General features: G+C 34.6%; 1 protein-coding gene across 7 annotated transcripts in view; it reads right to left on the bottom strand.

Moving 5' to 3' along the window:
• The window catches only part of LOC139700948 (PHD finger protein 20-like), a 69,615-nt gene that overhangs the window by 19,296 nt on the left and 23,957 nt on the right, over nucleotides 1-26,362 (bottom strand). For 4 of the 7 annotated variants that reach the window (XM_071599451.1, XM_071599455.1, XM_071599452.1 and 1 more), the window contains 5 exons: nucleotides 22,460-22,554; nucleotides 20,515-20,881; nucleotides 18,461-18,658; nucleotides 9,493-9,681; nucleotides 1,577-1,633 (listed from right to left, as the gene is read on the bottom strand). In XM_071599451.1, coding sequence (XP_071455552.1) covers nucleotides 1,577-1,633; nucleotides 9,493-9,681; nucleotides 18,461-18,658; nucleotides 20,515-20,881; nucleotides 22,460-22,554 — 906 coding nt within the window. The remainder of the gene's footprint in view (nucleotides 1-1,576; nucleotides 1,634-9,492; nucleotides 9,682-18,460; nucleotides 18,659-20,514; nucleotides 20,882-22,459; nucleotides 22,555-26,362) is intronic. The other 3 variants (XM_071599454.1, XM_071599456.1, XM_071599457.1) reach the window with 3 other exon arrangements.

Genomic DNA, 26,362 nt, shown 5'->3' with positions numbered 1-26,362 from the left:
TCGGGAGACTATTGATGTGACTATGTTACTTGAGTTTATTGAACTATGGGTTTTGAAGTACACTGGTAATGTATGAGTTACGAAACTTTGGGCCTGAAATATACCAACTTCCTCAATTTTAAAGGCCGCAGGATTAATTTTTCATGTTTAAAGATATTAGGTAGGACTTAAATCACCTAACCTTAAAAAGTCTTGGCTGATTACTTATATTAAAACATAACATATTATCAATAAATTTGAATTACTTAGAAAGAAATCCAAACATATATACAAATGAAAGCCTTTTGAATGTTTTCTAAGAGATAGAGTTGGAGGTTTTCATAGATAAAGTCAATATTTTTAAATTGAGTCTTCAATTGATCAGAATTGAAATCCATACATGAATATCATATGTTTTATGTTCAGACTTTTCTACTAAAAGCGACACGTTAGCACAAGCACTTTAACACAAAAGGGACACATATGCAAAGAAAACACTCTAAAATGTCACAAATAGAGTTAATACACTTGCAAATTTTTATAGGTGAATATGCACAAGAATAAACTGAAAATATCAATGTCAGTATCTCAGTTTAATATAACAGTATCAATATCAAATCTTTTTTGATTATTTATAAATATGTGAGAACGCAGAAATTCCCTAATCACCTTGCATAAAGTAAGCTGTTATTCATCAAACCAAAAGTTATATTTGTAAAAAGAAGTAATAACAGGCAAAGACCATCTTAAGCAAATTAACAATACATTAGCTCTAATGTAAGCATTTTAGTGTTTTCTATATATATATACTAGTGTAATATTAGCTCTACTATTTTAATCTTAATGTTTAGGTCTATCAGGCCATTGAGGATGAAAATGAAAAGAAAAGTTGTTGCAAATTGATACTGGCAAATAAAAAAATTATAATATAATTTAGTCCCATCGAGTAATATAATATTTAAGAATTTTGAATGCAAGCCTCAGTTTCAGTTTTTTTATTCTTCAGATTGGAACTAATATTAATAAACATGCGTATTAAAACGTCAAAATGTTTAAAAATAAAATCAAAATGAACACTAAGCATGTCAAGTTAATGCAATAATATAATCTATCTTTTAACAATAATGGCATTGTTATATACCTATTGCAATTTATTAACAAATATAACCACACTGAACATGAAGGAAAGACAACTATGGTAAATGGCTTAACTGTTGAAACTTTGCAATTGTGGAGCATCAAAATCACCAGGCCCCCAACTAGTTTTTGTGATAAAATACCTTCACTTTTATTTTTTCTGGTACATAAGCATTAAAATAAAATATCTGATAAGCAGTATTACCTTATGTAGACATAAAAAAACACTACAGACAAATCTACACAAATGCACAGCCGCAACAAACACTTAAAAGGAGGCTGTAAACGTTAAAAACCTAAAAAAATAATAGGTATCCACAATTAAAAAGTTATCTAACTAATGCTGTGTCCAGGATAAACATAAGTCACAAAGAAATGCAAAACTGGCTCAGCCATAATAACCAAATTTCATCTCATGGAAGAGAAAATTTTGGAGGGCAATATTACAAATTAGCTATACCTTTTTGAGTCAACCCTTGTGAAGTTTTCCTGAGAGGCTCGGACAAGATCACTCGACCTAAGATATTAGGATGAATTCAGAAGAAAAGGCATGGGTGGAATCAGAAATTCTAACAAAACACATGCACTGACTTAAAATAAAAAAATTTTTTTTTGGAAAGTTGCTAATTAAGCAAAAAAAAACCAAAACAACAGCACAATGGATAAATGAATGAAAAAAATACATAAAAACAGCTGCAGTCTGTAATTTGACATATCATGCCATCAGGTTAAAATTTGTACAAACAATAGGAAGGAAAATGGTTTTTAATTTGATAACTCCAACTAAAATACTAAAAATTTGAAAAATATGAGTTGCTAATATTCAAGTAATGCAGAATGTCAGATTATCCTTTTGCCTCTACCCGCAAGTTATAAGTTAAAACAATGTATGTCAAATTCAGAAAGCATTGCAACAAAATATCATGTGTATGGCATATATTAAACTGTAAGTCAAAAGAGAGTAAGGAAAAAAATACAATACCATCAATAAAAATAAGTAATCATTGCTTTGATATATTAAGATGTCGAAAAGTTGCATCTTTATATACGTATTATATACTTAATTATTATTTGTATGTACCTTTTTCAAGGCAAAATACCAATTAATAGCGCAAGAGCTATTAACTCTTTTCAACATAAATAAAGCATCTTGAATGGCCTTTAGTGGTGCTCTACATTACAGATATCTCCAGAGTTTTGAAAACCTTTACAATTTCACACACAACAATAAAAATTACTGTTTCCAAACTGTGAGTCATCAGCAGCATAATTACAAAACCACGCACATGTACATATTTGTAGAGAGGGTATGTGTCTAGGTTTGAGGATTGGAGCAGATGTAATTACACACATTTGCAAGGATTAGTAAATTGACTTAACAATGGTATCCATTTGGTGATGACCTTGTAAGGTTACCCCAAACAGCATAAAAATCATATGGGCCTGGTATACAAAGAATACCAAAAAACATTTTCATCCTACAACGGTAGTACTTAAAATTGCATTTTGAGTAACCGTTATCATTTTAAGTGCTGACTTTCCAAACTACTCGCTTAAAAATTCTCCCTGAATCTTAGAGACCAATAAACAAAGAAAATGCCAGCTATTATATGATCATTGCGCCACTATCAAAATAAACCACAGTAACTTTGACTCTTAAATATTTGTATCCATTGTTATAGCCAACCCTTCACCTTGCTAGTGAGGTATTAAAATTATTCCACTCTCTTCAAACCTGAATTAATTAACAATCCACTTGTTTATTGAATGTGGTATCATAGAAGTTTCCCAACTTTTGGAGACATTTAAATTTTTTCAAAATGGCTTATGCACACAACTTTCCAACTATAGTAATCATATTTGAGACCAGATTAAAACAAGCATGCGTTTAGTAGCAGGAAGCTACCACATATTATCAGAATACGTTGACCAAAAACAAGCAAATCAATCTCTTACTCTACAAAATTCACTTGAACTATAATGTAAATAATGACAAAATTTCTTAACAAAAATAAATGAAGGCAAACCAGTCATTGACTATCAGCTTAAAATAATCAGAGTTCTGGAATATTATAGAAGTGTAGCACTTATGACATGTTTTCTTTTCATTGTTTCATTTACAACACTTCCTACTGCATGACAATTACCATAAAGAATTCTTTCTTAGTATTTTTCTTAGGATATCAGTACGTAGGTTTAATATTCATGGCATAACAACCTGATGATAATAGCTGATCTAAATCAATAATAACTTGGCACATAACTAGACTAACAGGGTCAGCTGGATTCATTAAATGTAAACTCTAGGATGAGGAATCTTAACCAACACTGAAAGGAGCTTCAGAAGCATGAGCAATAGAAGCCAACTAAGAAGTACCTGCACCCAAAAAAAGCTTTCACCTGATTATGTGGTTGAACCAAAACCAAATATTAACTTAAGAATTTAATTTTACAGTTTTGAGAACAATTTTCTATTGCAAGAAATTACTGCGGGGAAATACCAAAATGTCACCATACCCTGAGGTTAAGTTATTTCTATAGCAATTACATGCACTGTGAACAACTCATTTATGTGGTCTACCCAAAGATTCTTGTACATATTTAAAAAATAATTTCCCGTAAGGTGCTGCGATTTTAGGTAACACTGAGAACAGTCACTGAAAATGCCCCCACAGGGCATAAATATCAATTTATAAGCAAATACATCACACAATAACAGTAATGGGACAGTGTAACTTCAGTGTGGATTTCAGCTAAAAACCATTCCCAAAATTTTCTGCAGCTTGACATTCCTCAAGTTAAGACACAGAAGTTATTGCCATATGCTTATATGTTCAAGGTACACAAGAAGCAAAGACACTTGACATAAAACTTTGCAGATATTTCCAAAACATATGTACTTATAATGTCACCCTACCTAACACATACTTGGCCAATGCAAAAGACTTATCAGCAGTTAAGTATTGACTCTAGATCCAATTGTCTTTGCAAGGCAACCTTAATACATGATTCAGACAATTTCTTACGCTAACTATGACCTTATGAAGTGCTTACAAATTTTCACAGCTTCATATATAAATGATTTGGGCAATGGAGACCAGTTACACATTACTTGCCTCAGGTGTGCTAAGTAATGAAAGGATTATTAGGAAAGGATTGTGTATTTGAATTCAAGGGGATACATCACTATGTGCATGTGATTATAATGAGTTATGACATTTCAAAAAAATAAAGGTAATAATAATTGCATAATAATATAAGCCTTTTTAGAATAAGGTTCAATATTTCAATCTTGTATAATATGGTTGCTACAGCTTTGTGATTATGAATTTCCAAGATTAATTTAAGTTTTGAAGACATACTTTATAAGTTTTACCACTGAAAAAGAGGAGCATTAATCCAAGCTCATGTTTTTTGTTAAATTTATATAGAAAATCTATGAGCCCACGAAGGGTTGCACCTAACTTTGTATAATACGTTGATTTATCAATCTATTTCTCAAAATATGTGTTTCTGGGTGGCATAGCATGTTCCCGTCATGGCAAGTTGACAAGAAAAATTAGGCGGCACCTATAGGCAGGGGAGGACACTTTGTGGCTGGTCTCTATTGCCACCTGCATCGTACAAACAACTTCCAAAGTAACATGCACGTAAAAGCAGTCGAATGCCTTTTAATATTAGTCTAAAAGGGAAATTCTAAGAGAAAGTGGAACTAGTGAATGAGTTACAATAATAAATGCAATGCTGATTGCACATCAACAGACAGGCTACCATAGCTCTAGCTGAACCAGTGAATTCTTGCATTACTTATGGGAAATATTGAACCATAAAACATATGCCCAAGAAAAATACTTCCACAGGTCTCATTGATTTTCATCTTTTTTCCCCCATATGGTTTGGATTTATCAGTTACAACTGGATCCTATTTTCTATTATTATGCTTCTTGAATACAGACATTAGTAGATAACAAGTTTTTGGGTAAAGGCAGGGCAGTGGCACAACAGAATTTATAGCATCTCATTGTATCATGGCATGTTATTATAAGATTGCTAAATTATTCAACCAACTAGCACACAGGAGTGAAACTCTTTCATCGCAAAACCAAATTTACCTTAACTAAGATCTTATGCCCAGTACGTTTCATCTATTAATCATTTTTACCAATATAGGAAAAGTAAAGCAAACTTAAAGAGAAGCTTCATAAAGAAAATATTTCCAACAAAAATTACCACCATTATCTATTCACTACACATTTTCATTTTATGGGCTGGGTTTAAGCCTATTGCATCAACTTTCATTTCAATATAAAGTCCCTTCTATCAAAAAAAGACAAGTTCTACAGATGGTGAGGACTAAAGGTCTTTGGCTAACAAACATTTTCTCTGAATCTTTTTATTATATAGGAAAATATAATTTTAGAAAATTGTAGGATTGAATTCCATAATTGAAAACAACTGTAGTGATGCAATATGTCACATTCTGTACAAAACTGCCCATTTAAAGCTACAGGTTCATCACCCCTGAACTAGAATTGCAACAATTAACATATTATTGATGTAGGGTCAGGAAATTTATTCACAAAATCACAGAGGTTCAAAGGCATTCAATTATAATTCCTATACTTTTAGATGTGTTCATAATATTCATGGCTGTAGCAACCCCAGAATAATTAATAAAATTGCCACTAACTAAGGTTCCCATTTAAGATTCAGAATGCCATAGTATCTCAAGTACACTGTACTGGTTCATTTCACCTACATATGTGACAAAGCTTATTTATATTCCCAATTTTCATTCAAAAAATTTATTACCATTCTTATAATTGATGGAAACGCAGTGCCAATTTAACTTCTTATAAACCAATGATTTACCCAATAAAGAGACATTCAAAAATACCATTAACATTTTTTACTTTCACTGGATCGCTTGATTCATGACTTATCAATACTAAGTCCAAAAATTTGAGAAATGATTAAGTTAAACAAATATTAATGAAGGCACAAAAAAGTCTACTAATTTAATAACCATTGCAAAAACATAACATAATTTAATGTCACCACTGAAATTCTTAAAAGAATGATCATCTGAAATTAGACATGAAGGCTTATGCACACATCAAATACTAGTAATAAGGCAGTAACCATTACAAAAAATTTTCAAACCCTCACTTTTACCGCACTAGTTTCACCTTCAACTTTTATCTTGATAAAAAGTTTGGACTGAAGAAATAACTCTCAACAAAATTGAAGCATTGAAATATAATGAGAGGAACATGTTTATAGAGCAACAGAGACTATTTACATTAGCTAATACTGAACTTCCAGCTTTACTTGATTATCTGTGAAATTATTATTGTGATCCGTGAAATAATTTATGAAGCTGCAATCTCTCTGTTTGTAATACCCACAAGTTAATATTTTCAAATAAGATTGAATACTTTCACTAAACCATTATTATTTGCTTAATACTACGAAACTTCAATTCACATCTTTATTTTCAAATTTATAAAAAGGAGTCACAAATGTTTCAAGAAATATCATAAATGCTGTTATTCTGTTTCTCTTATAGTCCTCGCGAAATTGAGTAAATGACAGTGGGATTGTCTCATTTAAAACATTTCATTTGCAATGAATTTTTATCTAAAGGTTACCTCATTTTTCTCCGGAATCATCATTTTCCTATGGTAATTTGGATGTTATTTTTACGAATAATCGGAACATAATTCACCAATCAAAATTCGTTTATACTTGCAGTTCATAACATGTCTTCAGAGAGAGAGAGAGAGAAGTTTCATGGAGATATTATAAACTGATTCATTACAAAGACTAGGAAGAAACTGTAAAGATTTTCCCTTCAAAAAAACCCATTTTGATTCAGGGTATATTTAATGGAAAACTTTTGTCTGTGGGAAATTTTAATCAGAAACATAATTTTCTTTCTAATTTGTGAGATGGCCTGAATTTTTACTAGAGCAACAACAAAATTAGTTTTATGTGTCCAATGATTTTGGCCCTCTTACGTTATAAGCACAACATACAAGAGAACCACAGCGCACAACTCATACCCATACAAGATTTGAAGGCATAACTTTGAGGTTAGCCCAAATGTACAGATTACCAGAAAAATCTGATGCATAACTTATACAATTTATCCCAATATTATGTGCCTAAGGTACATGTAATGTAAGGTCAGGTGAAGTTAATCAAAATTTCAAGGCATTCATTGCCTGATTTATTTTTACTCTAATAAAAATTCATAAATCTTCTACTTCTGAAATCTGTAAATTTTATTCTTTAGTCAGAAATTGCTAAGCTGTTGCATTAGTTGTACCTGGTTGTATTAGTTTCACTTCAAAAATCATTATCAGCTTCATCCTCCATCTGAAGTGGAGTCGACTGCTTCAAATGCATTTTTTTAAAGCTAATCACTAATGCACTTCAAAACATTTTTTAAAGCACTTAAACCGTAAAAAAGATTCTTTAAATGAGGCATTACAAAATCCATAAAAATAGATAGATGGCTTGTTGAGAAGCAAATAATATTTAAAAATAAATAAATTCATATTCTGAAGTTCATAGCCATTTGATATGAGTTTTATAAAGAATTTAAAATAAAATTATAAGAATTATATATCTGTGCAGTAAAATATTTTGGGACAAAAAAGCCAATTAATTAGATCAGCCTGCAAGCCTAAATATACCCCTTGGAGAGAATATGCAGCAAGTGCCCATTGAAAATGTGCACAAAATTCAGGACCATGAGCACATGCTGAATTACTTGCATGATGCAATGCAAAACCTATTTATCAACAGAAAGTGGAACAAATACAGTGGATAAACAAATTAAATCTACAATTCATTAAAAATCTAATTCTTAAAGCTTGAATGGAGAAATGTTTATTATACGAGGGTCATCCGGAAAGTAGTACCCGTTCGTGCCGCATGAAGTGCTGACGACGCGAGTAGCCGCTGGACGAGGTCAGATAGCTTCAGTGGCTTGTCTGCCTTCTCTGAGCCAAGTTGCGTGACGCTAGCATTGCCTGTGTTGTTTCTGTGATTGTTTACAATGTTTAAAAAAATTGAGAACGCCGCCAGTTGTGAAGTGAGGGCAGTGATTAAATTCCTCAATGCAAGAAACGTTCGCCCATGTGATATTCATCGCCAATTAAAGGAGGTGTATGGAGACAATGTAATGGACGAGTCGTCTGTTCGGCGGTGGTGTCGCAACTTCAACATGGGGAGGGGGAACACACACGACGATGAGCGTTCGGGGAGACCGTCTGTCATTACAGACCAACTGGTGAGCTCAGTTGACGAATTCGTGAGGAACGATCGGCGCGTCACAATTGATGACATCTGTGAGCATTTTCCCAATGTTTCTCGAACAATTGTTCATGAAATTGTTAAACACCATCTGCATTATGCAAAAATTTGTGCAAGATGGGTCCCTCGCGTATCTCAATGAGCTGGCGGCGAAGGACTATGCAGCAGGAATACAGAAACTTGTCACACGTTATGACAAATGCCTTAATTTGCTTGAAGATTATGTTGAGAAGTAGTTTAAAGTATCCTCTTTCAAATAAAATTTTTTATGTTTGTTAATATTTATTTTTGTGTCTTTATTTCACGAACGGGTACTACTTTCCGGATGACCCTCGTATTATAGTTCAAACTTTCATCAAGCTCCATAATTTGATATTTTCCATTTGCCTCCACATCATACGTTTTATTATCCATGACAGATTACTCTCTTTGATCGGGCTAAATTGTATAAAACTATAATACAAATCACATACCACCAATTATGAGAAATCTACCAATGGCAGTGCTGAGATTAGTATCCTAAGGGTTTCCTTCTCAGACTTAGTAAAGTTTACTCCATGCAATATAAACAATCTTTCAGTTTGTTAACATGCTTTCAAAATCATGTTAATCACACTCTAACATTTCTGCTATAATAAACAAGCTTATAGTCTGTTCTATCAAAAGAACCTAAAAAACAAGTTTTTGAGCTCTCGTAATAACCATTTCAATCTATAATTACCAATGACAATAAGAATGTATATGTGAAAATATGACCCCTGTGACCAGCTAAACAGGACTTCCTTGCTTTCACCTGCATTCGCAGTATTCAACAAACTAAGGTCACAGTTCTACAGCTAAGTATCCACCAATATTTAAGAACAAAGTGGGAATCAACCTTCTCTTTCTTCACCTTTATCATATAACCATGGTTTCTGCCAATAACTACAATAATAAGTTTAAAAAAAAGTAGAAAATATAGTTACTATATCTACACAATAAGTTTTAATACCTAGAAAGCATTTATTTCATAAGTATTTAGGTACTAAATAGTATTGTTTTGTATCAACATACCTTGACTATCAGTGGTCACTTTAAGCTTTTGTAACTGAACAACTGGAACTTTTCCATCAGCAACTGAAACAGGGAGTCGCTTTGTATTCACAGAACCTTTTTGGGAACTGACCACCTCAAATGCTCCTTCATTTTCTTCGCCTTCAACCGATGTCTTCGAGTCTCCTTGGCTCAGACTTGATTTCATAGCTGTCTCACAAAAAAAGCTAGCTGATTCGTATTCACGTCTGATATAATATAACTAGGCTAAAAGCTAATAACCAAATAGCATATTATAAACCACATCACAATAATCAACCAAAAGTTCAGTTTGATATTTAAGGGTGGAAATCACTTAATAGTACGTAATATAAGGTGTGTGTGGAATTCACACATCAGGGTAGGTGTGCTAGTTCCTTCCCCTGTGCCATCTTTGTGGTTTCCCAGAAACATCTGGCACCCAAAAAAATCACACAGCTTGGGTGAAGGCAAGGGTGCCGAGAGACATCACCCAAAATCAAAACCACCCACTGAACTACCATGACCCATTACATTATACATGTAGGATATTTTGAAAACATATGAAAGCAAATAATCACACATTACTCAGAAATAATGACCATGTTGACACTGAAAAATTCATCCAATAAACTGAAGCATATACATTGGTGATCACTTATGTTAAAAACATGTTTCAAATTTAAATCAAATTTTACTAAGCATTAAACCATTGAGAACTACCTCTGTAGTTAGTTTTGGTCATCATAATCAGAGTATCATATACTTGTATCATGAAAGCATTTCTTAGCGATATTTTGCTTTAGTTTTTACAGGGATTGAAATAAAATCAAGTAATTAAAGCAAGAGATTTAAAGAAAAAAATCTGAATTATGAGAATCTATTATGAATTTTACTTGTTTAACATGAGCATGAGAAGTCAAATCAAAGAAAAATATTTTCAAAATGATTTCTACAAACTTTGTAGTTTACCTCAATTTACATACAATTTGGTATATGAGGCATTGAGGCTACAAAATATGTACACACTCAAGCAAGTTTATTCTGATTAACAAAAATGAAATGAAATGCCAAATGCCTTCATCAAGAAAGCCAATTCCTTACACACAACAATGATCTGGCCAACTGAGGGAGATTTGTTGCAGTATTTCTCACGGTACATACAGGATATGCTATGATAACCACCATTTTTCAAACATGTATGCTCCAAGCAAGTGTGTCATTTAAGGAGTAAGAGAATAAAAAATTTAGTATTTTTTGCAAACACAGGATGATGATGCTCTGGACTGAAACATCATCATGTATTTTTGAATAAAACTTGTAGAATTGTTGTCTCATGTTCACTCACTTAAACTACAAAGTAATTTAATAAGTTGAAGCCGATAAGAACCTTTTTTTTGTCATAGTACATTATCATTAAGAACAGAATTGTATGCTTCAAAAGGCATTCATTAGTGTTAATAGAATATGATTGCACATAAAATTTAACTGAGATTTGGGCCCGGTGGGAAACAAGAAATAAACAACATGGAAAAAATAGGAGGGCAAGAGGAAGCTGAGAAAATATAACAAGACAATTAGGTGGATGAAAAAGATATTGAGAGTTAAGCCTAAATTTAAAAGAATTTTTCCACAAAAAAAATCAACATAGTAATTTCTTGAAGGAAATGTTTGCTCAATTCTGAAATAGATCATGCATATGCTGAAAGAGCTTTCACAAAATATTTCATGGTTATTACCCACACACCATTGTACATAGATGACTTTCTCATGGCCATTATTGTTTTAAACAACATTTGATCATCCATAATCTGGAAATTTGTAATACAGGAACAGCCATGGTCGAAGAGTGTTGCCATGACTCCAAGACATAGATAAAAAAATCTCCTAGCTCAATGGCATATTGTACGAGGGCCATCCAGAGAGTAGTACCTGTTTGCGACATATGGAGCACTTGGAATGTGAGTAGCCACCACTCAATCTGAAATGCCTTCAGATGTTTGCTCACTCACTGTGAGTGTGTTTTATATCCGTCATTGTTTCTTGTGTTTATTTGTTTAAGAAAATTTAAAACGTCACCACTTATGAGGTTAGGGCTCTCATTAGATTTCTCAAAGCAAGAAATACGCAACTATGTGGTATCACCATCAATTTAAGGAGGTTTATGGAGACAATGTTACTGATTAACAGTCTGTTCAGCTTTGATGTTGAAACTTCAACTTGCAGAGGGAGAATGTCCATGATGATGAGCATTTGGGGCATCTGTGTGTCATTACAGACAAACTGCTGAGTTCAGTTGACAACTCATATAGAATGGTCGACACATTCACTCAGATTTTTGTCACTCTATAAAACAAAAGGACTTTTCGGCATGAAAAAATTTCCTAAGTGATTAAGAACAGAAAGAAGGGATAACTACTTTTCTCAAAGGACTGGCAGCAAAAGGAATATGAAGCTGGAATACACTAACCCCTCTCACATTATGATAAATGTATAAGTTTGCATGGTGAATTGTAGATAACTAGTTTTAAAAGGTTTTTAGTCAACAAAGAATGTTTTTTTAAGAAAATAAGTATTAGCTATTTTTCATTCCAAAATGGGCACTACTTTCCAGACGGCCCTTGGAAATTACACACCACTAGCGATGTGAATTTTCCCCACAACATTTAGCAAAATAATTTTGAACATTGAACCAACTGAGAAAAACATACAAAAAAGAGTGAAAAATGATTCTGGTGTTTCTGTAAGTATTCTTTTTATAAAATATGGTGCTACAGCCAGCATCAAGACACTTCACTCTGTAGAAGGAAGTGTAGTTGGTGGATGACAAAGTAGTCAGAGCAGTGCATGTCAAACTGTACTAATTATTATTAGTATTAGGTAATCTGCTGGTTAAGGTAGGTTTTTAGATGGACACAGCTACTAAATAAATATTTTGTGATTCCTAACAAAATACAAAATCCAGTATCCTAATCTACATCAGGTCCCTCTTCATCTCCGAGTACTCTCTTCCTCCCTTCATCCTGTCCAACATCCCTATCCTGTTCCTTCCCTTTCCTTGTTTGCCTAACATTCTCCCCTCTATTACAGTCTTCAACATTCCATTGCTGGTCAATACACCCTTCATCCACTTTTCCGGCCTCCATAGGATTTCTCCCAACAAACCCCTCTCTTCCACCACCATACCAAGTACTTCCTCATTTGTTTTCTTCTCTGCCCATTTCACCTTTTCCATTCTTCTCCAAACCCACATTTCAAAAGCCTCCAATCTATGTCTATCCTCCTGCTTCAATGACCACGTTTCCGCGCCGTACATAGCTACGCTCCATATCAAAGTTTTTTTGAGTCTTTTCTTAATATCCTCACTCACAGTCCCTCTCATCAACTCCCTCCTCCTTGTGAAAGCCTCTTTGCCTGGTGCCATTCTACTCCTTACGTCCCCACTACTTTGACCGTGTTGATCCCAAACACTTCCGAGATACGTACTGTACGTAACTGTTCTACCCGCTCTAGTTTTTGCCCACCTATTTTAATGTTAAGCTTAGCCTTTTTCTTTCTAGAAAATCGCATAACCTTTGTTTTATTAATATTGATTTTCATCCCATACCTGTCGCACTGAATTTCCAATTCACTCAGCAATGCTTGCAACCCCTTTGCTGACTGACAAACTACAGCTTGGTCATCAGCGAACCTAACTGATTTTATGAATTCCCTGCCCACTTTCATTCCTACCTCCAGTTCTTTCCATGCCTCCTTAATCATTTCCTCTACATACAGGTTGAACAGCAACAGTGATAATGGGCAACCCTGCCTTAACCTCTTCCTAAAATTGCCCATTCCGGACTCCCCGTTCCCCAATCGCACCTGAGCAGTCTGAGATATCAAACGCTTTTTTGAAATCTACAAAACAGGCAAATACCTCCTGGTTGTATTCTATATTCCTCTTGATTAATAATCTCATTACTGCAATGGCATCACGCATCTCATTTTTCTCAGTTGGTTCAATGTTCAAAATTATTTTCAGTACCTTTCTCCCGCCGCATCGCTAAGCCAACTGACAACTGCTTCTCTGATATAAATTCATCACCATTTAGTGGAAGTGTATGGTATCATGGACATCAAAAACGTGCGGAAGTGGTGCAGGGAGTTTTTTGATGGCCGGGATAACATCCATGATGAGCAGCGGTCGGGGTGGCCGAGTTTGCCGGAATCGATGGTGGCTCCAATTGATGAGATGTTGGGCAACAACCGGAGAATTACCCTTCATGAGATAAAGGAAGGCCTTAATGAAGAGAGTGGCTACTTCTTTGTGCTGAATATTTTGTCAGAGGTCCTCTGTTACAACAAGGTGTCTCACCAACGGAGTGTGTTTGCATCATGACAATGCACGTCCACATGTGTCACATCAAACTACAACCCTACTCAATGAATTTGGCTGTGATATCATCGACCACCTCCTTACAGCCCGGCGATGCCCCCAGCGAATACCACTTGTTTCCCGCTCTCAAAAAACACCTTGGAGGACAGAAACTCAAGTCAGACAAGGAAGTGCAAGAAGCAGTTGTCAGTTGGCTTCGTGATAAAGGCTGTGGGAGAAAGGTATGACGCTAGTTTTAAAAAGCTGGTTACAAGGATGCAAAAATTGATTGATTGTCAAGGTGACTATGTAGAAAAATAGCTAAATTCTCAGCCTACACAAAGTTGAGAATAAATTTGATTTCTCATTTAAAAAAATAGGAGACCTTACTTTTCGAATCGCTCTCGTACATGTTAACAAACCTTCACTGCTGATTTGTCTGCATAATTATGAGATCACAAGAATAGCAAATAATCGATTGGCAATGATTTTCAATTTTGTCAATATTTTTTAAAGGGTGAATGAAATATATAGCTGAATCAAGTAAATTGAAGAAAATGTCAAATACGAACAATTCACTAAGGCAACGTAGGAGACATCAAATATGCCACTGATATTAAGCCTACAACTTATGCAAACATCCAATAATCAGTAATTTTTCATTTTCCGCTGGCTCCTTCCCATCTCCATGGATAACTAGTACACAAAATCAACTACATTTGTATCCCGATGGACCAATTAATGGAATTTAATGATATAATGCTGTGAACAGATTGAATTGCCACAAAATAATTTAAGTAGCTTGAAGTCTTTGGATTTGACTTTAGCAGCAAATTAGCTCAAGTAACTTGTGGATTATTAGGATGAAGGATTCACGGTTAAAGGCTGCATAAAATGGTAAAAGGATTGGATAAATTAAGAGCACAGAGGAAGAAAATAAAACAATTGGGACAAAATGGATCAAGATTTAAACTGAGGAATTAAAGAAGAAAAAGAGTGATGGAAAAGGTACCTTCTTCAAGGACAAGTGTTTAAGAAATTCACAGGATTGTGAAAACATTTTAAGAGAGCATACTATGAAATCGGAGAGAGTACCTCTAAATGGTGGACTGCCCATGAGAAATCCAGCAAGCTGCTGTGTTTTGTACCAACAAACTTATCACAAACTTTCTGTTACACCGAATCATTTTCTCCAATTTATACCATACAATTAAATTCTGCCAAAGAAAACATGAATAACATTTCTGTATTCCTTTTCTTTTTACAAATTCATTAGTTTTTAGGTTCATTCATTTCATACTGATGATACCTATGGGATCACAATAAAATGCATAACATTCTTGCATAAAACTACAGCAATCCTTGGACACAAGCAAAAAAAGTGTTCATTTGCTTTTAAATATGCCCATTATGACTGTGATGGCAAGTTAAAAAACCTAATCACTTATCATTTTAAATGCTTCTTTCACCTCTAGGAAAGTTAAGGTTTAAATGATTCAGAATTCAAGAATTTCAATATCTTCATTATGAGAGGACTTAGGGCAAAGGAATTATTGGAGAAGATTGTAAATACCCAAAGATTAAAAGGAAATAGACAAGTGGGAATGTTAATGAGTGAGAATACACAATGAAGAATTCCAAGGGGTGTTTAAAATTAAAACGAATTTCAACCATTTCTCTCAGCATACAATTAATCTTAACGTAAAACATTTCAAAGCATGTGCGGGAATTTATATGAACACACAAAGTTTTGCATGTAGCTTCATGAAAGATACATCGAATCAACGACAAATGATCTATCAGTCTATTCTGAAAGATGAAATTACAATACCATCCAGGAGAGCAAACCTTTTTCTCAAAAAAATGGAACTTTATTCAGGACATAAAATAGGTTGTTTGAGAAGGAAATAATAGTGTATTTGATGACAAGGCACAAAAAATCAATCGGCCATTTCTGCAATAAAAACACAAATTGTACATAGCATTGATGATACCTTTCCTATAGCCTTCCTTAACATATCTAGACCATTTACAGTAATCACAGTTGTAGTTTTCCAAGTTTTACCACACTATCAAATGTTCCAGTTTTAAGTTTTTCACATTTGTTTACTTCTATGGAAAGTCACGTTTGAAATGAGGAATTGGCCACCCTGAACACCTATCCTACTTTACACAATAATGAATTATGCCATGAACTGCTACCTCTTATTCAACTTCAATCATGCTTTCGCTCGGTACATCTTTGTCTATTTAAGAAAATTCTTTGACAAAATATGCCAGTCCTTCCGGTCTACAGCCACTTGTATTATGAAGGCTCCCAATCAGCTTACTGCTTGCTTTGACATTGAGCCTGCATCCAGCACAGAGCAATCAGCATCGAAACCATAGCTAGCAATCATGGTCTATTTAATATTTCTGTATTCGCATGAATATAGACTCTTCCCCCCCTCAAAGTAAGCCCAAGTCACCTTCCCCTCTTGGGAATAATATTATTTAAATGATGACCATTTTTACATGCCAAACCCTCCATTTACGACATTAGTTCAAATAGAAGCCAACACAACACATTTAAATTTGAACTGAAAATATTTCAAATCTGCTTAAATTTGAAACCTAGAAAAACGCAATTGTCTCTGAGGACTATGCACTGCATTATAAAAATGACTATCTATAGTACACAATAAAAAAGGGGCATTTGCACCACTCATCCTAGGATGACATACATAACAGATAAGCAAGAGTAGATAGGGGATGAAGTCTCTTCAGTTAAGATACCTACAGAATTGAGTCTTCCCTTATATTGCATTGACTCATTTTTTTCTGAATGCATTATTATCAATTCACTCTCAACTAAGTTTCAATAATTTATACAGGGTGCAGCACTTAAATCTGGACAAATTTCAATTTGAATTTCCCGCCAGATCGTAGTTCCATTGGAGGTCACAATTGGCGTTCTTGAAAGCTATAGGCATCTAGTAAACAGTGGTCACCTCAAAATGGCCAAGATGTTACATACAAATGCTGAGTACAATCAAAGAGCTGGTATTGTCGAAAGTGTACGCGCTGGGCATTATATTTCGAAATAGTTTGATTCTTCTGGTACCCCAGATCAACTGTTTACGATATTGTGGCTAAGTATAATAATTCGCAGAAGTCTGGGGAAGGTTTTGCTAACCCGGTGAGGAAATCTCATTCAAGGAAACGCATGCTTATCTGGATTTAAGCACCACACCCTGTACAGTATGTTAAGTGAAAAAAGAATGAAATAACATTTTAAGCATAATGTTTATAATTTCTTTTTTCAAGCTAATACCATTGAATTTAGCCAAACTAAAAACTGATCAACTAATCAGAAAAATTTAGTAAAAAGTACATTCACTTCTTATGTAAATGGTTATGAAACATTCAAAAACTGGAATATTCAATAACAGAGCAAAACCATGAAAACTTCAACACCCATTAACTCCTGAAATAGATCTTTTTCATGTGTAATGACTACTGGCTCCCAAAAAATCTAATGTTAATACTTTCAAAAGAAACTATAAAAGCAGAAGCAAAGCACACATATCAGAGGGGAAAAAGTAACAAGTAAAAACAACGTAAGACAGCAGACCACAATGATGATAGGGACAAATGGTGTTTGTGCTAATTTCATGCAGTGATCAATAAATAGCCTTTTTGGGCAGCAACACAAAACAAACCTGTGAATTGGCAACATCAAAAGTAAGAAATAGCATAGAAGATACCAATGATTTGCACAAAAGCAAGTAGCGAACGTTATCTTTGGATGGTGGATGAGGTAAGATTCTTGGTGCCCAGGAGAAGTGTTAATCCATGTTGATAACTTTTTGAAGTAATCAGAGCCCTAAGTAAAATATAATTCACCTCATTGCTACAGACTTAAATACAAAACTTGAACAGAATTGGGCAGAACTCAAACAGAAATTTGTTAAATTATAAACTTTTTACCTTCGAATCTCATCCTATCCTAATCTTATTCTGGTCTAAGAAGCCATTACCTATAATTTCAAATCAATGTGTATGGTTGTGCTTTCGTTTTGAAACGATATTCACATACTTAAGGGTTCCAAGAGAGACAGACAGCGATAGAAACAACTTTCACAGTACCTTCTCATCAACTCATCCTCGTACACTAGGTGACGCAAATGTCAACAAATGAATCATCACTCCCAAAGCTCTAAGATTGAAATCATTAAAGGAAATACATTGTGAAAATATTCAATGTGGGAAGAATTTATAGAGATAATTTGTTCAGGAAGCAATGTTCAACTAAGAGGAGTTGTCAATAATGACAATACCCTTCCTAAGTAAAACTTAGAAACAGGGGAGTCTGTACAGGTTAGCATATTATTCTCTCAGATGGTTTCTCATTAATTCAAGTGATTAAGTTTAGATTCACAAAACACTTGCCCTACAATAAAAATGACAATGACAACACTCATACCCCATGTTGTTATAGCTTTCATCCCATGAATTATGGATGCTCAATTTCACACATTTTTGTTTCCATTCACAACAATTATAATTCATATTTAATGTTATGCGGATCCCTAAAAGCAATTCCTAGTACACAATAAACAAAAAGAATCTTACCAAATTTCCTCCGCTTGGCCATGTGGGTAGGTAAGAAGGTGAGCCTCCTCTTTCTTCTCCCTACTCCCATCAGCCTCCTCCTTGACAGAGGTGACTGGATGACAGGCGTGTCTGAAACCACCTCTTGGACAAGTTGAACACCATCTTGCATCGCTGCTTCCACCTCAGGAGGAGTGCCATCCGGGCCACACACTTCGCCTTGAATGTATTTTGAAAGTTGTCATTATTATTGACATTTTACCATTTAAGATAAGTTTTAGGTGGATACAGAACATGTAATGGTACATTTCTTTGTCTATACCAACAAAAACACAACCTAACATTCGACAATACAAAAGCACCCTTCTATTCCTCATACAGTAAAACCCCTGCTAATCCGGACTACACGTGGGGAGCGGCTGAACAGATCAGGTGAAATCTGGATGAAGTGGGGATTTGACACAAGCTATTCCATGTTGGATTTAACTTGAGAGCAAATACCCAGATTTTATCCTTCCTTTTCAGATTAGACAGTCTGTTCAGCTATACTGAACACATAAATCACACTAGAGACAGAGACCCTAGCTTCTAAATTCTCAAGATCCTTGCCTACAATGTTCAAAGTTGTGCATTTTCTTTTTGCGCCACACTTTTTTGATGCCAAATTTGTTGCAACATCTTCCTGCCAAAAGAACTAATATTAATTAGGTGTTTTGGAAGTTACAAAAGCACATGGAGAGAGCTGGCCATATATCATAAACAAATGTGTCACAACTGTGCAATATGCGGCAGTTTGATTAACAAATGAATTATTTTCCTTCATTTAGCACTGGTATTCATAATTTACAAACACACCAGAAAAATGATTAATTATTCAAATTTGGTTTTCACCCATTGGAAGTGGGCCAAAACATCTTTCAGCTCTGTTTCCGTATTTTGAAGTGTAATTGAAGTCTTTAATTTTCAATGCAGTACTGTATGACAATTTTTTTCTCTTTTAGATCCCATGAGGTCATTATCATTTTACTTTTTGTGGCACATTTAGTTTCTGATATTATTCTGGGGTGAACCTTACCATCACCTACTAAATTGACCTTTGAGTTGATTACTGTGTTGATGGTTTATCAACATTTATATTGTATGCATAGATTTTCTGCCGTTATGACACTCTTATTCTACTCAAGGTGGAGCGCCTCTGTTGAGTGTAGACTCTGAATTTATCAGGAGAGATACAATCCCTGGTGATACCAAAGGGGTGATATTCTCATTAGCCCAACACGAATAAGTTTTGCAACAAAACTAAGATGTGAGATTAAAACCACATGTGAGAAAAACTACAATCATTATATAGTATATATTTTAGAATTATTTTGGAATTTTTTTAGGAAGTGCCTTTCAGAAACATTAAAACTCTATTTCTTACAACTGTCTGAAAACAGTGGCATAATCAAAATTTGCAATAAAAGCACTCATTTTCTATACCAGATGAGGGGAAAAAAATACTCAATAGTATTTTCACAGCGAATCTGCTTGCATACTTTAGGTCGAAGTTACACCCATATAACCTCAGCCTATAAGATGCAAGTTGAATTTAGGGCACATTTTGGATTGAAAAAGTGTCTTATGGACTGGGAAATATGATACATGTTACTACAATATGGCAATGCACACTATGAATATCCTCTAAAGCCATAAAAAAAGTATGATAAATTAACATTGACAGATTACCCATTGATATCTTGATAAATATGGTAGAAAATGCACACAATGATGACTATAATATCCTGAAGGATATTATCACCATCATTGTGGGCATTTTTTTTGAAATTACAGGAATTAGCTAGCGAGCCTATTGAATCACAATTGGTAATAATGAGAGCTTGATGTAGTGAACAATTTTGTAAGGACTGTGAGCTCTTATTATACCAAGCGTCCACTGTACTGGTACACTGACTTGTAGCTTTGAGAAATGGGCCTAAACGAAATTCTTAACAATATTACTGCACTGGCGCAGCCATTACATAATAGTATCATCAAGGATTAATAATGCGTACAATTTTCACTCTGATACATACCCTGAGATTCTGATGGTCTAACAGGCATCAGTGTCTTGATTGTGGGATTGGATGTAGGCACTTCCCACCTATTATCTGCTTCATTAACTCCTGGTGAGTCCGTTATGCTCTTTGATTTAGAAGGTGAAGTAGCACTGGACTCGACAGGGCGAGATGTGTTGCCACCACGCTTGATTCCCAGCCACCGACCTCTACCACGCCCCCCACCCCTACCACTTGGCTCTACTGGAGGTGTGCGGGAAACACGAGCTGGGCGAAAGTCAAACACTGACTCCCCACCATCCATCCTCGCTGAGGCAAGGTCGGCAACATTAGGCGCTGAGCCAACCAACTTGCAATACTCTGGATGGTAATGTTTGATATGCATCTAAAAGGGTAATATACATTTGTAATAAAATAAAAATATAGTACGAGACATAAACAGCAAAAAAACAACTATAAACGACCCCTAAGTGTATGCATTCTTTTACCATCAAGATTAGTCAAAGAAATCAATGCAGAGAATGCTTCAAATTTATTTTTCTTAACTAAGAATCAATCACAGGTCCTCCGAGATAACTCATTATTTCGACATATTTTTCCCAGTTTCGAGTATCTCTAGGTTCCTGCTCTTATTTTCCATATAATGCTTGATTCATATTAGTTTATCAAATCAATTGATCTTTATAATGCATTAAATTAATTTATTACTTGCTGTTGGGAAGTAAGTCATCAGCTCATCAATCAGAAATTCACAAAATGTCATGGCAAAAGATTTTAAGTAATTTCAATTATAATACACATTTCCGGACAACATTAAGTTGCCACCACAGTTGATAATATACCTACTGAATGTCACAGACGGTATTCAAAAGCATAATTTGTTTTGTTTGATAATTCAACTTTTAAACAGCTACTCAGATCAAGACTGCCAAAGTCCCTTTGTAAGTGTATCAAATGAACTATTGCGTTTTGAATTATACCATTTAAAACTAATTAACAGCACATATAAGAATTTCAAATTAGGAATGTGGGTTACTTGGAACACTGCCAAAGTCCCTTTGTAAGTGTATCAAATGAACTATTGCGTTTTGAATTATACCATTTAAAACTAATTAACAGCACATATAAGAATTTCAAATTAGGAATGTGGGTTACTTGGAACACAGGTCTGACATCTATTAAATGACATATTTCACAAACCATAGATAGAGAACAGATGAAAGTGGTTAACGGAGGTATAACCCCAGAATAAATGTCAGGAGAAAGTCTAATTTGAACCTGAAAGTGTACTACCTAAACTTTAACTACCTAAATAATCTTAGCAAAATATTAGGCTAGCATGGGCAAGTTGATTGATGAAAATTATAAAACAAATCAAAGACAGTTTTAAATGTGGATGAACTTATGAAAGAACATCCCAAAATGTTAAAGAACTAGAAATCTGTACTTTACATGTAAATTTTATCATATAAATAGAAAACTTAGAATGATATGATTTCCATAATTGTTTCACAATTCAGTTATGCACCTAAGAATTCCACAATAGTAACTTAATTCAATCAATTTCACATTAAATATATACTCGTACATAATGAACAAAAACTTGGGATAGGCATGCACCCTGTGACCACTGACACTTTAACCGAGCAATTTTAGACAAGGTCATTTCTATTAGGCATACAAGTCATAAAACTTACGAGTGATCACAAGCAAATGATCATTCATTTATTTATGCAAGTGAAAACACAAATATAAAAGTAGTAAAATTATTATGCTAGAGTCAACAGATGTCAAAAAAATAAATTCTCATCTAAGGCATGAATCAAATTTGTAATAAGTTACTGGAGTTTGAATCAATATAAATAATAAAAACTACAATTAATACAGATTTAGTCATCAATAAGTTCTGGACACACATTTCACAGTGTCTGAAAAATAACAAATTAAGTTAATTATCACCTACCTGCAATAGATTCTCCTTGCGGAAATTCTTCCCGCACCCCTCTTTTGGGCAAACATATGTGCTGTCCATTTTACAGTTAGTCTCCTTCCAAGTGGCTATACATTGCATAGAAATAAAAATAATAATTTAGTAAAAATAAAAGTTTTCTTCTGCATTGAGATCCTAATATAACAAGAACAGCATATGAAAAACGTAACAATATGAATAGAAATAGCACAATCACAATGAGCAATAACCAATGATTTACATGATAATTGGTTAAATTTGGGGCCCTTATGTTACACAGACAGTGGTCACTCTCCATCATGAATGATTGAACAGTTGTGCAAACATGGAAATAATTAAACTGAACTGCTATTTTACTATCAAGTGCACACATTTTCCACTCCCTCGGCCTGCCCAATCATCATTTTTATGTGAGAATGCTTTTCGTGATTCTTGCATGATTTTGCTATTTCAGTTCGACTGTGGGATCATCACGGTTTGTAAATGCATTAAGGTTACCATACTAGAGATTATATCATCGGCTCTTTTCAACTGTTTTTGCTAGCGGAGACCAGTAGATGAATAAACTTTAAGCATAAATGAATATCTATGAGGATAAGTTGAAAAGTTCTCGGCCTGACACAGAGATGGCGTTCCAATCAGCAAAAATTTATATTTACAAGGTGTGATCAAAAAAACACCGGACTGAATTTATTCTGCGCAAACCATTCAACAGATCGAATTGAGAGCACCATCTAGCCACACATCTGATGACTAAAACGAGAGGTGTTGCATTTGTTTACGTTGAGTCGGTAAGCAGCCGCAGCGGTAAGTGTGTCTGTTCGAGGAATGCTGGACCTAGTGTGTTGTAGTTGAGGGAGATTAAGTAGTAAAATAAAATCATTTTTGAACTGAAAATTCCAGTCTTTCATTGTCAAGCCGAGAACTTTTCACCTTACCCTCGCAATTAAGGTAAAGGCTGAGTATATAAGTGAGGTTCAGAGGAAAGCATTGAGATTTATTCGAAACAGCAAGACAATTGGAAAACGACAAATTAAGAATGTGTGATTGCAGATATTTGTTAGAAAAAAGCCACATCTCCTACCAATATATTTTGCTTTCTCACACAAAATAATAAATAAATAGAAAAAAACAATGTTGAGTGAAGCGAAGAGTGAGAGATAAGACATCTCTGCTGGACCTGAATGATCCACAATTCCTAAGTCCCCCGTGAAGTGTGAGCAGAGTATACCTGACAAAGGGTGGATATTAGTTTGGTTTAAGTTATATTATTCCTTCTATAAAAATAATTCTGAACTTTTAGCATTCAAATAATATTTCTATTAACAACATTATACACAGTAAACACCCACTAATTCGGACAGGGTGCAGCTGAGTACTGAGGGTGGCTTATTATGGGGTCACAAAAGACAATACTAAGGAACTGTAAGAAAATCTTAACTTGCAAGTTTCTACATATACAGTTGAAAAGAATTGTAATATTTCAATCAACTTTCTAGCAGGACTTTTAAAATTATGACTAATCATTTGCTACACAAAACGTAATTCTTATGTTAATCTAAACTTTGCAAATTTTGCTGATACTATAAATGTACTTGAAAAACATGATTTTGTGAATCTCTATTGATATTTAAGGATTGGGGGATCTGTTGGCATTAAAACTAAAGTAACTTTTGAATGAATAACTGATCGCAACACTTTTCTACTCGATAAAATAAAGTTGTGTGCCATCTTGTATACATTTAATGTTCTGGAACGAGGGGAGTGGATGTGGTAGGAAATGAGGGGAGGGAGGGAGAGAGAGAGGGAAAATTAACTTTTGACAGACCAAATCAAAGAAGGATAGCCATGAAAGAAAACGTGTAGCTTTTTAAACGTCACACAAGGTGAAGTTTAATGACCAAATAACAAAGGTTTTCCAACAAATAAGAATTTGCTAATGAATAGCTTTAGATGTAGTATGTCGTCTTCACATGCTTGAAATGATGTATGAAGCATAATAGAAAATTAAGGGTCGATTTCTAAGGTTAAAAATTTGGCGGGTCAAAACAAAGTTGCACACATGCAGTCCCATCTATTGATTATTTTCAAAGACAATGAATTTATTGTTATGATTCAGTATTTATTTGCCTTACAGTGAATTTCAATACAATGTCCATGAAAATTGTTGCTCCTGCCAGTTATGAGGTAAATGCTGTGATTTGATTTTCATGTGCCAAAGTATCATCAGCTGCCCCCATCGGGAGTTGGTACAATAGTATATGGTTGTACAGTAATGAGTGATGGAAAGGTTAGAAAATAGTTTCAATAATTAAAAAATGGCACAATGTATAGCAGAGCGGCATGCATGAAATCATTCCAGTAGAGCAAGAACTGCAATCTGATCAACAATTGACAGTTTTGGCTGATAAATTTCCTCTTGTTGGACACACCACTACTTGCACGATTGTTAAGGAAAAGCTCCAATATCACAAATTGTGCGCAAGGCCGGTTCCGAAAATGCTTATCGTACAACACAAAAAGCAAGAATGTCGAGTGGATGAGCATATTTGGAATACTACCAACAAGATGGAGATTACTTGTTTTCCCACATTGTTATGGACAATGAGACATGGATATATCCTAAACCAATGCCATAAACAAATAAGTCAATGCAGAGGTGTCATTCAACATCACCAAAACCAAAAAATTCAAGCAATTATCTTCCTTCGGTCGGAAAATGATGCTATCAATTTCTGGGAAGAAGCGTGCATTCTTTCGGTTGATTTCATTGAATGTGGGACAGCAATCATAGCTAATGTGTTTGCTAAAATGCTTGACCATCTGAGATAGGCAACAAAAATCAACAGAATGGAAAACTGCAATGAAGAATAATCCTCCTCCTCCATGACAACATGCATCTCCCACTGCTGCCAGAATGAGGAGATTCAAGATTTTGGTTGGGAACTTTTGGATCATGCACCTTAGAGTTCACGCCTTGCACCTAAGAGACTATTTCCTCTTCTTGCACTTGAAACAGTGGCTTGGTGGGCATTGGTTCGAAGACAACAAAGAACTCAAGTTTGCCATTGTCAACTGGTGCGATCGCAAAGTGGCAAACTACTATTCTGAGGGATTGAAGAAGCTGGTGCAGCATCACAAGAAGTGCTCAGAATTAAACCGCAATTATGTAGAAAAGTGAAAGTTGAATATTTTGTTGTACTTAGGTTTGTAGGAAACTAAAACTGCCAATGAAAACTTTTTCTGATGAATGTCTTTTTTTGTGACAAACAGCCCACATTTTTCGAATACGCCGCATAGTACAACGAAAGCTAGGGAACAATCAAAATTTGATTGGCTATATATCACATTAAGTTACTTTTCATACGTCAATGTGAAGCTAATGAACTCATGTGTAAAAAGCAACCCAGAGTTCATCTAAACAGGACAACCTCCGACCTCAAATAGTCAGGATTAGCAAGGGTTTACTGTGGTGGGATGTGAAAGGCCTAGATGAGGGCTACATTAGGTAAGCAAGGAAGAGCTTTTTGAATGCCATAAAAGAAGGTTGAGCATATGAATAACTGAAGAATGAAATGACATAGGGCAAACAAGTTAACACAAAGCATTAAAGTCCCTAAAGACTGTCGAAAACACCTTTATGAGGTAGATAACAAATGACTTTGAGGAATACTACCCCTTTAACACTGTCAAAAATGTATTGAGACTTGCTCAGTAGAAATTACCAGGTAATAGAATAATGAAAACAAAATCGATCTGCCAAAATGTTTGGGAAAATAAATCAAAATTTGATTGACTATATATAGCATGAAATTACCTTTTAAATTCAAGTGGCTCATATAAAACTCAAATTATATGCACAAAAAATCCTTTAATTTATCCAATCCAAAAAATAAT

This window comes from Hetaerina americana, unplaced genomic scaffold, assembly GCF_022747635.1.
Source record: "Hetaerina americana unplaced genomic scaffold, ioHetAmer1.1.p SCAF_11, whole genome shotgun sequence".
Taxonomy (NCBI): domain Eukaryota; kingdom Metazoa; phylum Arthropoda; class Insecta; order Odonata; family Calopterygidae; genus Hetaerina; species Hetaerina americana.
This window is presented reverse-complemented; position numbering and strand designations above follow the sequence as displayed.